Source organism: Glycine max, chromosome 5 (genome assembly GCF_000004515.6).
Source record: "Glycine max cultivar Williams 82 chromosome 5, Glycine_max_v4.0, whole genome shotgun sequence".
Classification (NCBI taxonomy): domain Eukaryota; kingdom Viridiplantae; phylum Streptophyta; class Magnoliopsida; order Fabales; family Fabaceae; genus Glycine; species Glycine max.
The window spans coordinates 33,229,055-33,242,856 of NC_038241.2; the positions used below are offsets into that span (position 1 = coordinate 33,229,055).

At 31.7% G+C, this 13,802-nt stretch overlaps 2 protein-coding genes across 3 annotated transcripts; both read right to left on the reverse strand.

Moving 5' to 3' along the window:
- Nucleotides 1–5,412: 5,412 nt before the first annotated feature.
- LOC100500426 (DnaJ-class molecular chaperone with C-terminal Zn finger domain-containing protein) lies at nucleotides 5,413–8,109 on the reverse strand. Its single transcript, NM_001250960.2, has 4 exons — nucleotides 7,863–8,109; nucleotides 7,381–7,776; nucleotides 6,215–6,629; nucleotides 5,413–6,096 (listed from the first exon to the last, which is right to left on the reverse strand). The coding sequence occupies exons 1-4, from the start codon at nucleotides 8,020–8,022 to the stop codon at nucleotides 5,895–5,897; spliced, it is 1,173 nt and encodes a 390-aa protein (NP_001237889.2). The 5' UTR covers nucleotides 8,023–8,109; the 3' UTR covers nucleotides 5,413–5,894.
- A 295-nt stretch (nucleotides 8,110–8,404) lies between these two features.
- Nucleotides 8,405–12,796, reverse strand: LOC100810930 (cysteine-rich receptor-like protein kinase 10). 2 transcript variants are annotated; one of them, XM_003524095.4, is made up of 6 exons: nucleotides 12,565–12,796; nucleotides 12,323–12,462; nucleotides 11,839–12,049; nucleotides 10,387–10,621; nucleotides 9,356–9,506; nucleotides 8,405–8,995 (listed from the first exon to the last, which is right to left on the reverse strand). In XM_003524095.4, the coding sequence occupies exons 1-6, from the start codon at nucleotides 12,638–12,640 to the stop codon at nucleotides 8,606–8,608; spliced, it is 1,203 nt and encodes a 400-aa protein (XP_003524143.1). In that variant the 5' UTR covers nucleotides 12,641–12,796; the 3' UTR covers nucleotides 8,405–8,605. The 2 variants fall into 2 exon arrangements, with proteins under 2 accessions (XP_003524143.1, XP_014631147.1); XM_014775661.3 differs by having other exon boundaries at nucleotides 12,323–12,494; nucleotides 12,565–12,719.
- Between the last annotated feature and the right edge of the window lie 1,006 nt (nucleotides 12,797–13,802).

The following is a 13,802-nucleotide window of genomic DNA, read 5'->3' on the forward strand; positions in this document are numbered from 1 at the left end:
CACTTAATGCTAGCTGACTAGACTAATTCTAGATATTAAATATGTGGTTCAGTTACACGTATCACTTTAACTAAGCTCAAATAATTAATTAGAAAGAAAAATATAAGTAAAAAGAGAAAAAAATTATTGAAATATATAAAATTATGTTATTTATGATTTTTTATGACATTCTATGATTTTTAAAATAAATATTTTTTTAGTTTCTTAATAATTAATGTCATAATAATACTAATTAACAATTAAAAAATTAAAAGTTACATGTATTGTATTTAAATACACCAACTTTTAAGTATATTTTGGTCTAGATAGGCCATCATTATAACTGTTTAATTAATTAATAACCCCTCACCAACACTGCAACGATTCTCGTTCGCCATCATTGATGACAATAACTTTTGATTAAGCAGTTAATAGAAATGAATTATAATATTAATACTTCCACAGTTGTGTCTCTTTGCAGTGCCAAAAAGACACAGTGTATAATTTTGACATTATCGTTTCCTTGTTCACTAGATGTTGCGATTCACGTTTCATCTTCTAAACAACACGATAAAATAATATTTTTAAGTAAATCTTTACGTGTTAGTCTTCCATATATTGAGGAATTAATTTTGAGTAAAAAATTAATTTCAAATTGAAATAAATTTAGGTAATTTGTGTATTGGATTAAGAATTTCATGTAAAGTTTTACTATTAGCATACTTTAAAAATAAAACATCACAATATAAATTATTTTATTTCAAAATTAATTTCATCCAAAATCAATTTTGTAAAAGAGAGTTTTGAGTTCTTATACCTAGCTTTTTGTTTCCTGTATAAATATGACATTGAATTTTAGTTTTGCTCCTATTTTTTTGCTTTTAGACATGAGTTGTTAAATTTGTGTACCCGGTATTATAGTGGATTATATGGTTTAATTTAGTTTTTTTAACTAAGAAACGAGGTTATTGCTTAATTTATATATATATATATATATATATATATATTACATCATTTAAGCTTTTAAAATATTAATACGAGGGGGGAAATTGAAAAGTATCATCAGCTAATTTTTTTTAGAAAATTTTGAAAAGTTAAAAAAAAGATATGGTGTAAAATATTTAAGGCTTTTTTGAATGCTAATTAATTTATTAGCCTTGGTTAAATAGAGGATTTTATTAACATATGTTAAAAATTATTATTAAGTTGATATAAACGGAGTGGAGGGTAAATTTTAAATAAGTTTAAAGTTTAATGTCATAAATAAACCTCAAGATAACAGTAGTGTGTAATTTCCTTTTACTTTTAATTAATAATCCCTTTATATAATTTTTTTACTCTAATAGTACTACTACCTTCATTCCTCTTTATCTAGAAAGGTGGTAATTTCTTTACTCTAATACAAACATCCACGCATTGGCCAATAAGTTGAATAATTATTGCTTTATAATGAAAGTACTGAATCAGTTGTAGCCTCCCAAGTCCATAATGGCCCTATAATTACACGAATATAATGCTAATTTTATGGTTAAAACTTGAAACCTGAAAGTGACCATTGGGCTGCCAAGATTTGTCTATGAGAATCCAAGGCTCGCTTCACAAACAAACTGCGGGCCATGTTAGCTTCCACAATTTTATTTCACCATAAATACTGAATATTTTTCTGCCTCGTATTGTTTATCTTTTTAAGGCAATAGTATATATTTTTTAAAAGAGAAACAATGTTGTATACTGATTGTGTAAAAAAATTTGCATAATTATTCAATTATAATTCATCATGTATGATAAATTTATTGACTTTTAAAATAATTATTTTAAAATAACTTAATAATAATTTGTGATTGAAAAATAATATAAAACTGTTTTACATTTGTGAGTGTATAAACATTAAAATGTTTTTTAAATTATTATATTAAAATGATTTTCTTTATTAAAAGAATTATCACTAAAAAAAAGTTAGAATGTAATTATAAATTTACTTAAATAAGTATTATTAGAAAAATAATTGATATTTTATTTTTAAAAAAATAATAATAATTTGAGACAAATTTAAGTAAGCGTGTAATGTGAGAGAGGTACCATAGAAGAAGAAATTAGTTTTTTTATAATGTGAAAACTAAGATTTGAATTTTTATTAGAAGATGTGTTTATATTTAATATTTGATTATATTGTATTTAGAACATGATTATTTTCGAAGGAAAATATGAGAGGAGGTATTATCTTGAGTAGGAACTTGTTGAAATGGCTTACGATTAAATGCTACTAATTAAGACGTGAAAGCACTATTATCAAACTGGGAAAGTGGTTTACTGTGCCAGGATATATATATCAACTTCAATCATTTCTCCTAAGTTGCAGGACCCACTTCAATCATTTCAAGCTTCACAATCCAAATATATGTGGCGCAAAGTCAAGGTTGGCAAAACAAAAGTTGGCCCATGCGAAAATGTTTGGACTAGAATTCAAATGGAGAGAAAATAAAATAGAATAAAAGAAATATAATTTGTATTAATTAGTAAGAAATAAGAAGAAAATAAATGAAGGCAATTTTCTATTTTTATTTGGATAAATCAAATAGAGATTAAAAATTAATAAATAAATCATATAAAAATATTCAAAAAAAATTTTAAAAAAAAACCTTCATTTCATTATTTTTTCTGAACATAAATTTATTTAGGTTTAATCTTTACAGCTGATACATAGTTAATGTAAGAATTTTTACATTATCAAAATATAAAATTAATAAACTTACAATTCATAATATTTTATGATTGAATGACAATGTAAAAAATACATAGGTCTTAAATGTAATCTAATAAAATTTATTTATTTAGTTATAAAAAAATATTTTTCAAGAAACAAAAAAATAAAAAGAGATATTTCTCTCTCCCCCCATTTCATGTTTGGGGATAAAAGTTTTCCTTATATACCCTATAAAAAGAAGTTTCCTATTATTCTTCTCAAATAAACAAAAAAAAAACTAATATTTTTATATAGATTCTCCCCATTTCTATTTTGTTTAGTATGTTTGGTTTGTTTCGATTAAACAATTTAACACCATAAATAGTCATCAGTTCACATGCGGTGTCACTTAATAAAAATGAAAAGATAACTTTATTCTTTATACTGATAATAACTAAGGAAGGAGAAAGTCATATGCAGTTGTAGATATATGGCTTATATAATCTAAATAAAACTCTTACAAACTTCCTTACGAAAGTCAAGATGGCTGAATTGGTCTAAAGCGCCAGTTTTAGGTACTGGTTCGAAATTCGGATCACATTTTTGACGTTACATTTTATTTTATGCAATTATACTTCATATTAGATACTGACTCGGTTGTTAATTTTTCTGTTTTTATGGTTGATTTTTTTGTCACTAACGATATCTTATCATGTAAGGTTTGATATTATCTCTTTACCTCTTATAATTGTAGTCATATCTTTCGTTTTCAAGCACTAAATAAATATTAGTACATTTGAAATAATGAATGAATCTCAGCCGTAGAAAGAGATTAAATTGAAGCGATAAGGCTCGGTTCAAGTACAAAATTTAACCCTTGGTGTCCATTGATTCAATTCCACTGTGTGTGTGTAGGGTAAAATGGTTAAATGGATTTTATGTTGTGCTGGATGAAAGAAAAAGGGGGGAAAATTGAGAAGTAAATGAATTAGAAAGGCGCATCTGGTTGTAGTCTTCATTATAGTAAGTTGATATAGAAATTGCATTGGTGCTGCACATTTTTAAGTAGAAATAGCATTCAAGTTATTTTTTTAAGTGCTCGTTGAGTTTGTTTTACTTCTTTGAGTGAATTATTTGATGTTTAATGAAACATGGGTTACAACATTATAGTAAGTTGGTTTTTGAATTGGATTTTGACAGCTTCAATCGAAGTGTTGTCAAGTGGTTGGAGAGTCACAAAAGAGTGTTTCTGCAATTGGTACGCCGCAGTTGTGCAGAATCTCATGTTTTGATTTGTATTTGGATATGATTGGAAGAGTGAATAAAATGTTTGTGGGGTGTAGGGCAATTGAACACAGTATTTGAGAGTCTGCGTATTATGTTTGATGTAGTGCTTATGATCGATATTTCATAGGATTCCTTGGTAGAAGGGAAAATAGGACAAATATAATGGAACTAAAGGAGTGCAGATTTGATGTATCTAGATGTGTGCTTTGTCTAAAATATCAAGTCAAATAGTCACTTCCTCTTCATTCCTTCATTTTTCACCCTTACCAAGCACACCCCATTTTTTTTTTAATTATTGGTTTTATTTGGTCGTTGTATATAATCATTCAGTATTGAATTTTGATTTATTTTGGACAACAATATTTCGGATTTTTTAAAACTTATCTATGTGGCTACTGCTTCCTGTATGTTGTCAATGTAACATTGCACATGTGACCTTATTTTTACAATTTTCGTATTTTGTCAACTTACTGCCCTATTTTTTACAGAAACATGTGCAACCTTCCAGAGCTTATTTTCTTGTATCATGAAGTACACCAGTGAAGATAGTGATGGTGATTGCTACATAGCTTCAAGTAGTCAAGTTCTGGTTGTTCGAACTGAACTAAATTGTCGTGAATTGTTCCAACTGCAAATGTGGTTCACTTGAATTGAACTGCAAAACAGTTTGTGGAAACCAAACTGAATTATTTTAAAGGTGCACAGAATTCCGTTGGGAAAGAGTGGAGTTGAACTAATTGGAACAACGGTGCTGGAAAAATGGATAGGAGAAGATTTTTTATGGAGTTGCTGGAAAGCAAATTCACTCTGAAAATGGGGGAATGCATTTGGGAATCGGGATTTAATTCAACTGAGAAAACGGACTGCAGTCTGCATATTGGACTAAGGGGTAAGTTTGGAAAAAAGGAAAAACTAGGAAAAATTAAAATTAACTAATACTCCCTCTAATATCACATATAAGCAAAAAAAAACACATTTTTTCATTTCAAATATAAGAAATTTCAACTAATTTTATCTCATTTAATGCTTCTATCATTAAAATATCTTTCACTTAATTGAAATTTTAGTTCCAATAACTCTTTTATTCCTAAAACCAAATTCCAATGAAGAATAAATTGAGAAAAAAATTAGTTTCTAATTGAGATTAATACAATTAAATGTGATTAAATTTTTTAATGTAAATAAGATTTTTGTTCTTATAATTGAGACCGAAGGAAATATTTTATAACTATTTTGAATTGACAGGTGGCACTAAAAAATTGGTCTGAGGAATTTTGGGTTATCCCTTCCGAAGGATAGCACTTCTCTCAACTAACTGACCCTTCCCTCTCTAACTATCCCTAAATACTTTTCCTCTACCTTTAGGTCCCAATAGTATAAGTAGGTCTTTAAAATGAAATAAGCACCCTAAATTTAAGACGGATGACATGTTATTGATTACTTAGACAAAGTATGGGCTGGAGTAGCAGAGAAATAGAGATTGTTTAATACTCATAATTCTGCATGTTACAGAGTGAGGTGGCTATTCTCTCTTTTTTATGGAAAAACACGATAGAATTGATCAATGTAAACTATGGTTATAATATAAAATGTTGAAATCCATTGCTTCAGTTGGAGGTCATCCGGCCTTTTCTACGATCAATGTTACTCCACAAAAATGTAACATTTGAGTCAACTAGCATACAATATCTAACAAGAGGTAAAAAAAATTATCCATTATTCAAGCACTAAATACGAAAGATATGACTAAGAGGTACCCCGGTGCATGAGTCTCCCCTGCAGTTGTGGGGTCTAGGAAGGATCAGATGTATGAGGCCTTACCCTCTAAGCAGGGAGGTTGTTTTCTGCAGCTGGAACCCAAGATAAGACTCATACAAAAAACCAGGGAGCAATAAAAAATTATGGCAGGTGAATTTCAATAATTCATACATCAGATCTGAAAACCTCAAGCAGGAACCTGATTAGATTCTCGCAACCTCATTGACTTGGCATGCAGCCTCTCCATGAAAGCTGGATTGGCACGAAGCCTCTCTTTTACGTATGAGGATCGAGCATCATCTACTAGTTTATTAGCTTTCCCTGCCTCCTCAATGAGATGGAGAAGGGTCCTTAAGCAGTCCTTTCTGTTTTCTTCTCGATGTTCAAACCTTGAAAATATGGAAAAGAACATTTCAAAAAATGTGGCTGCTTCCAGTAAAGGCCCATACCCAGGTGCTATAAGATTGAATAATACATGAATGAATGTTTATGAAGATAGAACATTACCTCTCACTAGTTATTGTAAGCTCATCTCTCCCTGGATGATAACGTTTTCCAACCAATTCCCTGAGACGGCGAAATTGGTATTTTGAAAGCCCTAGCTCCTTCACAGTAACAGACAATTTTACTTTCCTGTTCTTTGGATGCCAAGCATCACCACCAGGAGCAAAGACTACCCGGGTTTGCCAGCGCAGAATTGGACCTTCACCCGGTGGATCATCCAAGTCCTTTTTCTTATCCGGCACAGTAGTATCATCAAACTGTGGAGCCTCCTCCTTTTCCATTTTGTCCAGGTATTCTGCCACAATCTCATCCTCAAACTTCTTAAACTGTTCATAAGCTTCTTCAGGTTCAAGTTCACCTTTTTCACACATGTCCCCTAGCTCATTAAATTTTACTTCCACCTTCTGTTTTATCTCATCTATCATAAGACATAACCAAATCAGCAAATTAGCACAACATCACTTAAACCACTTCTAAAGCTGCAATTGACAACTACACTAAAATTCAAAATGCACAGAGAACAGTCTCAAATGCAAATCATGAAATTTCAGCTGGAGCGTGCAATAAATGTCAAGCATAACACAAAAAGATCTAGTGTTGTCTACAATACCCATTAAAACAGAACTGATTAGCCTAGAACAGAGTAACAATCAACACATAGACGGGATCATGCTAGAATTCTTTAAAAAAAAAGAAAAACACTCTTCACGAGAAATCAGAATTAAAGACACTTACATAGTAATACTACACTCCCTAGTCCCTACATTCTCCTCTAACCTTTAATTATCATTCCCTACACAACAGGATTATCAGTAATAGTGAAATAACTTTGACATGTTGATAGCTGCAAGGTAACTATTCTATCACTACTCCTATCATTCTACCAAAACTAAGAGAGAAGATAAAATAATAACTCATACTTTCATTGATGATCTATTACACAGCACATCCCCTATGTTAAATAGGGGGTTTACAAGAAATATCAACCACACAAATGGTATCATCTAATATTAGGGCCTTTCTAGGCCCAATTCTATCAGATGTCAACAAGAAATGGAATCAAAAATCAAGTTTTCCCCAATTTCAAGTTAGACAAAACTTAGATGGATATCCTAATCAATGAGTGTAGTTTTGGCATTAATTTGTAATAAAAATAGAGAATGGTGTACCAGGTAGGAGTTTGTCCCAGCTGAGCATATCCTCGAGAATCTCCTCGCACTCCTTGGTGTCCCTAAGAAGCCCGTGCTTGATCCCGTCCTCAACAATGTCATCCCACTTTTTATCATCCATGTTGAAGTACTCGTCCTTCACCATCCTCTTCATCACCACGTCCCTGGCGTTGTACAAATCGTCGATCTCCTCGTCGGTATCGTGAATGTTCTCGAAGTCAGACTCGAAGTCCCGGTCGTCAACGTCGTCCAGGGGGCGCATGCGGAGCTCCTCCATGAGCTCGTCGTCGGTGTCCTCGTGCTTTCCCGACAGCTTCCGCTTCAGAATCGTCTCCATGATCGACGGAAGCACCTGCTCGTCGCCCTTGAAGTAGCTCTCGATCTGCGCTTTCAGCTCTGCCAAGGGAAATTGAACGGTAATGGTGAATGGATGGTGTAAAACGACGCCGTTAGAATGAGAAGAAAGAGATAGATTGATATACCTTTGTTGTCAACGTCGTCGATTTGGGGAACCGGTGGGGGGGTTTCATTGGAGCAGAAGAGTCTGAGTTGGGGACGAGTTGAAGCGTCGAATGCAGGGGCCGACTGATGGAGAAGGTTGCGAGTGTAGAGAGTAGCATTTCTCAGAAGAGTTCTTCTCATCTCTCTCTCTCTAGGGTTTCTAGTTTCTACACAGTCTTCCTCGCTTAACCCCTTTTCTGTTTACTTTTTTTTGTTGTTGAACTGAATGTTTATTCTGTTTACCTTTTATTACTATTTTTTTTTTTTTTACTTAATAGAACTTACGGGCAAAACTTTTTTTTTTAAAAGAAATTTTTTAAAATGTATGTTTTTACCATTTTTCTCTGGCATTTTTTTACTATTAATTTATGTTTTAGAAAGGAAAAAACTATTTTTTCCCGAAAGCAAGTATCCTCATGGGCCTTATAGTAAAATATAATTAGGCTAACAATCGACTTTTGAGATATAAAGGCCATCAAGCGAATGAAAGCTTTGAAGCAAATTTACACTACTAGTGCCATTCTGTATGAAACAATTGATTTGAGACCTCTTTGATTTACAGCAAAATGGTTCAAATCCAAAATAGAAAAGGATTTGAAAGAAACCGTAAAAATATGTATACTGTACACCCTTTTCCCTGATTACAGCAGCAGCATGTGATGAGAGATTACATAATAATTAAAGAATAAGAATTGAGTATTTACATTGACTTAGACTAAGCTAACTAAGCCTCCCGCATTGGACGTTTCCCTTTGGGGTCTGTTTCTGCAGTAGCTGAGCTAGTCCCTGTGGCACTAGTAGTAACCGTGGTATTATCATTATTACTAGAATCAGAACCAGAGGTACCCAATGTGGAAGACAATGCGGAGTGTCTCCTAGGTGGTCTTCTGTATCTTGAACCTGGTATTCCTGGTCTCGTAGGTTCTTGCATGTTCCCTTGCTTCCTCGACAGCATCGCCACCACGCGCCTCATCGTGGGGCGTAGCTGAGGATCGCCTTGAGTGCATAACAAACCCAGCCGAACGCACATTGCTACTTCTTCAGCTACCATCCTAGATGCTAATGCAGAATCCACAAGTTCTAGGCTCTTCCCTTTCTTGAACATCTTGTATGCCTATAACCACGGTAAGGCAAAAATCAAATTGTGCTCGGTATTTTTTTTTAATTTGGTCTAGTTCTTAATGGCAATTCTAGATGCAGTTTGATTATGTGGCCATGAGGTAATGCCGTAATGGTGAAGTTAGCTTGGGGGTGTTGAGGTTATTAGAGTTATTTTTGTCAAGACTGAAAAGATCATCAATCAATGTCCAATGACCAGTTGCTACTAATAATTAATCAATTGATCAAACAAAAAGTCCTCAAAACTTATGGAAATGTCAATGAGACGCATTTATTTTCTAAAAGAATACAACAAATATTTTGGTGATAAAGAAACAACTAAGGAAGTGAAAAAAATAATAATAAAGACTCTTACCCAATCTAGCAGATTCTGCGCGTCCACGTCCAAATTAAAAGATGAGTTTCGTTGGCCGGTGATCAACTCCAATACCAAAACTCCATAGCTAAATACATCTGCCTTCACCGATAGATTTCCATGCATCACGTATTCCGGAGCCATATACCCACTGTATAATTCCCAAGTATTAGTATTACTTTTTTATGAGAAACGAAAGAGTATTAGTATTAACCAGTCAAAACACTTGACTAATCATATAGATGCAAGATGAGTCGTAACCAACACGTAAGTTTTTAATTTGGTGATTTGATATATGATGTGCCATGTGTTGATGCTAAAAGCCTAAAAGGATAAAAATAAAAAATAAAGCCTTTTATTATAAAAAAAAAACATTTATTATAGTAGAAACATAAAAACCATATGGTGATATATAAAAGAGGGCGAGCAATATACTTTTTGTGCAATTATGCCGATCAAACTTTCTTAATGATAATGTATATTAAATATTAAATATTAAATATTAATATACAATAAAATATTTGTAAACAAATAATATGACAGTTATATTACGATAAAATAAAATGTTGATTATTTTTAAAATTATATGAAATTTTATAACTTTACATAAAATATTCAATCTAATAATTGACTTGAAAAAAAAAGTATTACTTATAAAATGTTATAAATTAATGTGTAAATTTATCAAGAATAAAGCTTGATACAGGGAAGAGAAATATATTTATTCCAAAACAAAATTCAATTTTACATTATTGAATATATATATTGCTAATGTACTCACACTCTAAGTAATCCTTAATAAGTATCTTGATTAATACACTTGTCACCAAAATTAAAGAAAAAAGATTTTGCATGTTATCCAAAATAAAACATGAAAATGATTAATACTCTTAGTGGGTACGCGAATAAAGAGCTATTTTATTTTGTTTTGTTTTATTTTCTGGATCAACATGCAATTATTTATGCGAAAGTATGTTGAAAATTTCATTGAAAACTTTTGACGAAAAAGAAGAATAAAAAAATAGGCTTACTTGGTTCCAGCCACACGTGTATTGACCTGGGTTTGATCTTCCGGGAAGAGCCGAGCCATGCCAAAATCTGCAATCTTGGGCGTCCATTTCTCATCAAGCAAGATGTTACTCGCCTTTATATCGCGATGGATGATGCAATTGTGCGAGTCTTCGTGAAGATAAAGCAACCCCTTTGCCACGCCTGTGATTATTCCAACCCTACGTTTCCAATCAAGCTCCTCTCTCTTTTCTGATTCTGCATCATCCATTTCAACTTACTGTTATTCAAAACAATTAATTAATCTCTAACAACAACAACAACAACAAATGTTAATCATAAATTTAATTGGCAATTATTTTAGTATAATGTTTGTTTTTTTACATCATAATCTTGTGTTCGATTCAGTCTTATTTGTTTCAAATAAAAATAGAGATGTTGAGGGAATTCAGCCTAGTTGGATAAACAAGATATAAGGTGCGTAAATTTATCTTCAATTTTTACGAATAAAAAAAATAAAAATAAAAGCACCTCACGTAATCATGATTCCTAAATTAATATTAAATTGATCTGATTTAGTGGGATTAGTGACTATTCCACGACAACTAATATTAATATATCTAGAAAAGAAGAGTTTAGGTTTAGGAAGTTAATTTCCACTATCTTTCTTAGAAAGTGGGAGTGCGATCCAAGCTTGAAAGTTCGTCTTCTAACTCCCAAATGCTACCTTTTATTTATCCCATGTACTTGATTGACTAGGGATGGTTCATTCAACAAAAGTCGTCATGTCATGGCTTTGATAAGATGAATGGGAAGAGTTTCGTCGTGAAATTTCTATTGTCTACGCAAGATATCCGATGAATTAGATAAATGAATAATTTTATGTGCATTAAAGTCAAGGTCTCAAGTGAAGTCTCTTTCAGAGTCTCAGGTCCATCATGGGTCCACAAAAATTAAAAATTAGTATATTATATATATATATTATTTGAAGAAAGGTAGAGAAGGATAGGTGGCGGTCCATGGTTTTGGTAACGGAGAAGTTAAAATTGAACGGCGCATAATTATAATAATGCAAATAAAAACTGATTCTGATGGTGGAAAAGAAAATTTCTTTGACCATTAATCACAAGGAAAAGGTAAGCACGGAAAGTCCATTTCCGCAGTCGGCTAGACCAAATGAAATTTGGGTTGAAGGAAAAACTCAATTCACATCTTTCATGGTTAAAAAATATAGACTCTAGTTAATTATCTTGATTGAAACTGTTAAATTAAAATCCATTTCATTTGCGTGAAATAATAATGATCACCAATTCAAATACCAGCACACCAAATCTTTCATCTAAAAACTTTGTGCTATACAGACAAAAAGCATGGTTTGTACACAACCCTAATTATAAGGAACTTTTTTAAAAATAGGATTCATTTCATCAGTGATTTTTATTGAACAGAATAAGGGTTGGCATTGAAGCACTTACTGAATAGAAGTTTGTCTAGGCTTTCATGAGCAACATACTCATAAACAAGTAGCTTCTCGGTGCCATAGACACAATAGCCCACCAAATTGACCACATTCCGATGCTGCACACGTGCCAACAACTTGGCCTCATTCATGAACTCCTTCTTCCCTTGGTTTGACGTGTGTGATAACTTCTTCACAGCAATCTCTCTCCCATCATTCAGCTTCCCCTGCAAGGAAACCCCAAAAATTCCACTAATTAGAATGAGTCTTGGGTTCTCATTTTACCCAGTAAAATAGAATAATAGAAAAAACATTCATTTTAGAGGAATTCACCACAAGAGGGGGAAAACCAAATGCCTGCAAACCAATCAAGTTATTGAATCCAACCATTATTTGATTCATTTTCAGGGAAAAGCTTTCTCGGTTTTTTTGTTATGCCACTCTTGCTAGCAACCTAAGACAAAACAAATAAGAAAATTGGTGATTAATTTTGAATTTACCTTGTAGACTGGTCCAAAACCTCCCTCACCAAGCTTATGAATAGCACTAAAATTCTTAGTTGCAGCTGTCAAGGTTTCGTAGGCAAAGATCTTCTGCTCCTGTGCAGCCATTTGGTGTACGTCAGCTTCATTGTTTCGCTCTGATCAAACACAACAGAGCAGAAACAGAATCCTAGTATAATCAGAAAACTCAACTACCACAAAATTAAAACACATATTGAAGAATAAATAAGGGAAATTACCTTTCGGTGAACCGAATTTGAAGTGTTTGACGATACTGTGAAGAAAGCTGTGAGTGTGAGACTTGTCCTTTTCCATGGCGATGTCTATGGTTCCCGATTCCAAGAGATGCCCATGAAACGGGAACGTAAAAAGAGGGAGTGTTCTAGTTTGAAGCAAAGTTGAGATCTTTTTGGAAAAATGAAAATGGGTCGTGGGAAAATGAGAGGTGCGCGAGTAAGAGAACAAAATAGAGTTTTCGTTGCTTCGGAGAGAACAATAAATACATGAACAATGGGAAGAGAGAAGCGTGTTGCGCTTGTTGACCTAGTGACGCAAGCTTGACTTTTCTCTATGTCCAGATACTACTACACACAAAATAATAATAATAGATTTTTTAATAAAAAATAAGGATTTTTTTATTATGTGCCATTGTCATATAGTTTAAATTTTGAAAGCATTAATATGATCTATTAAAATTATTAAAAACAAAATTATATTAATATGATAAATACAATTTGAAATAAGTTTTTATTTTAACTTTATTTTATTTTTACAGATATATTGTCAATAGTAATAATAACAGTGAGGGTCAAGAAAAAGAAGATTAGTATGTGAAATTTTCTTGTTTTGATTGAGAGAATTTAAAGAAAATAATTATTTTCAAATATGCCTCAAAAGTCAAAGCAAATGTTAAGGAAAGCTTTGTGTAAGTAATTACAATTTCTATTGTTTGCTTTTGTATTAGTACTTTTATATGACTTCATTTATTATACTATATTTTTAACTTAATAATATCATGCATGTTCCTATTCTTTTATAAGTTTAATTAGAATGTATTGGAAATACGAATAGTTTTTTATACTGTGTATGATAGTATAAATTAAAAATTGTTATTGTTAATTTTTATATAATTATTTTGTTATATTTAGAATAATTTTTAAGTTATTAAAAATTTAACACTAATATAACATCAAAACTAAAAAAAAAATTATTAAGCTACTTATATCATAGATACCAACAAATCACAAAAGCGAAATCATATTCAAATTTTATTAATTAAAAAAATGACTAAAAAAGAGACTCATTAAATATGATCATACATATTATCAAAAAAATATTAATTATCAATAAAATTAATAGACACTTCACAATTCAATTTACGATGACCCAAAAAATACATTATACATACAATATTATAAATTATTCGATTTGATCACAAAATACTTAAAATGAAATACAGTTATAGTTGTAGACTTGT

What these genes read in the sequence shown, in the direction of transcription:
- LOC100500426 (NM_001250960.2), bottom strand. Translation starts at nt 8,022, where the DNA reads ATGAGAAGAACTCTTCTGAGAAATGCTACTCTCTACACTCGCAACCTT. An exon ending in CGACGACGTTGACAACAAAG is followed by an intron (nt 7,777 to 7,862) that starts GTATATCAATCT and finishes TTCCCTTGGCAG; the next exon opens with AGCTGAAAGCGCAGATCGAG. An exon ending in CTGGGACAAACTCCTACCTG is followed by an intron (nt 6,630 to 7,380) that starts GTACACCATTCT and finishes GTCTTATGATAG; the next exon opens with ATGAGATAAAACAGAAGGTG.
- LOC100810930 (XM_003524095.4), bottom strand. Translation starts at nt 12,640, where the DNA reads ATGGAAAAGGACAAGTCTCACACTCACAGCTTTCTTCACAGTATCGTC. An exon ending in ACACGTGTGGCTGGAACCAA is followed by an intron (nt 9,507 to 10,386) that starts GTAAGCCTATTT and finishes GGAATTATACAG; the next exon opens with TGGGTATATGGCTCCGGAAT. An exon ending in CGCAGAATCTGCTAGATTGG is followed by an intron (nt 8,996 to 9,355) that starts GTAAGAGTCTTT and finishes CCGTGGTTATAG; the next exon opens with GCATACAAGATGTTCAAGAA.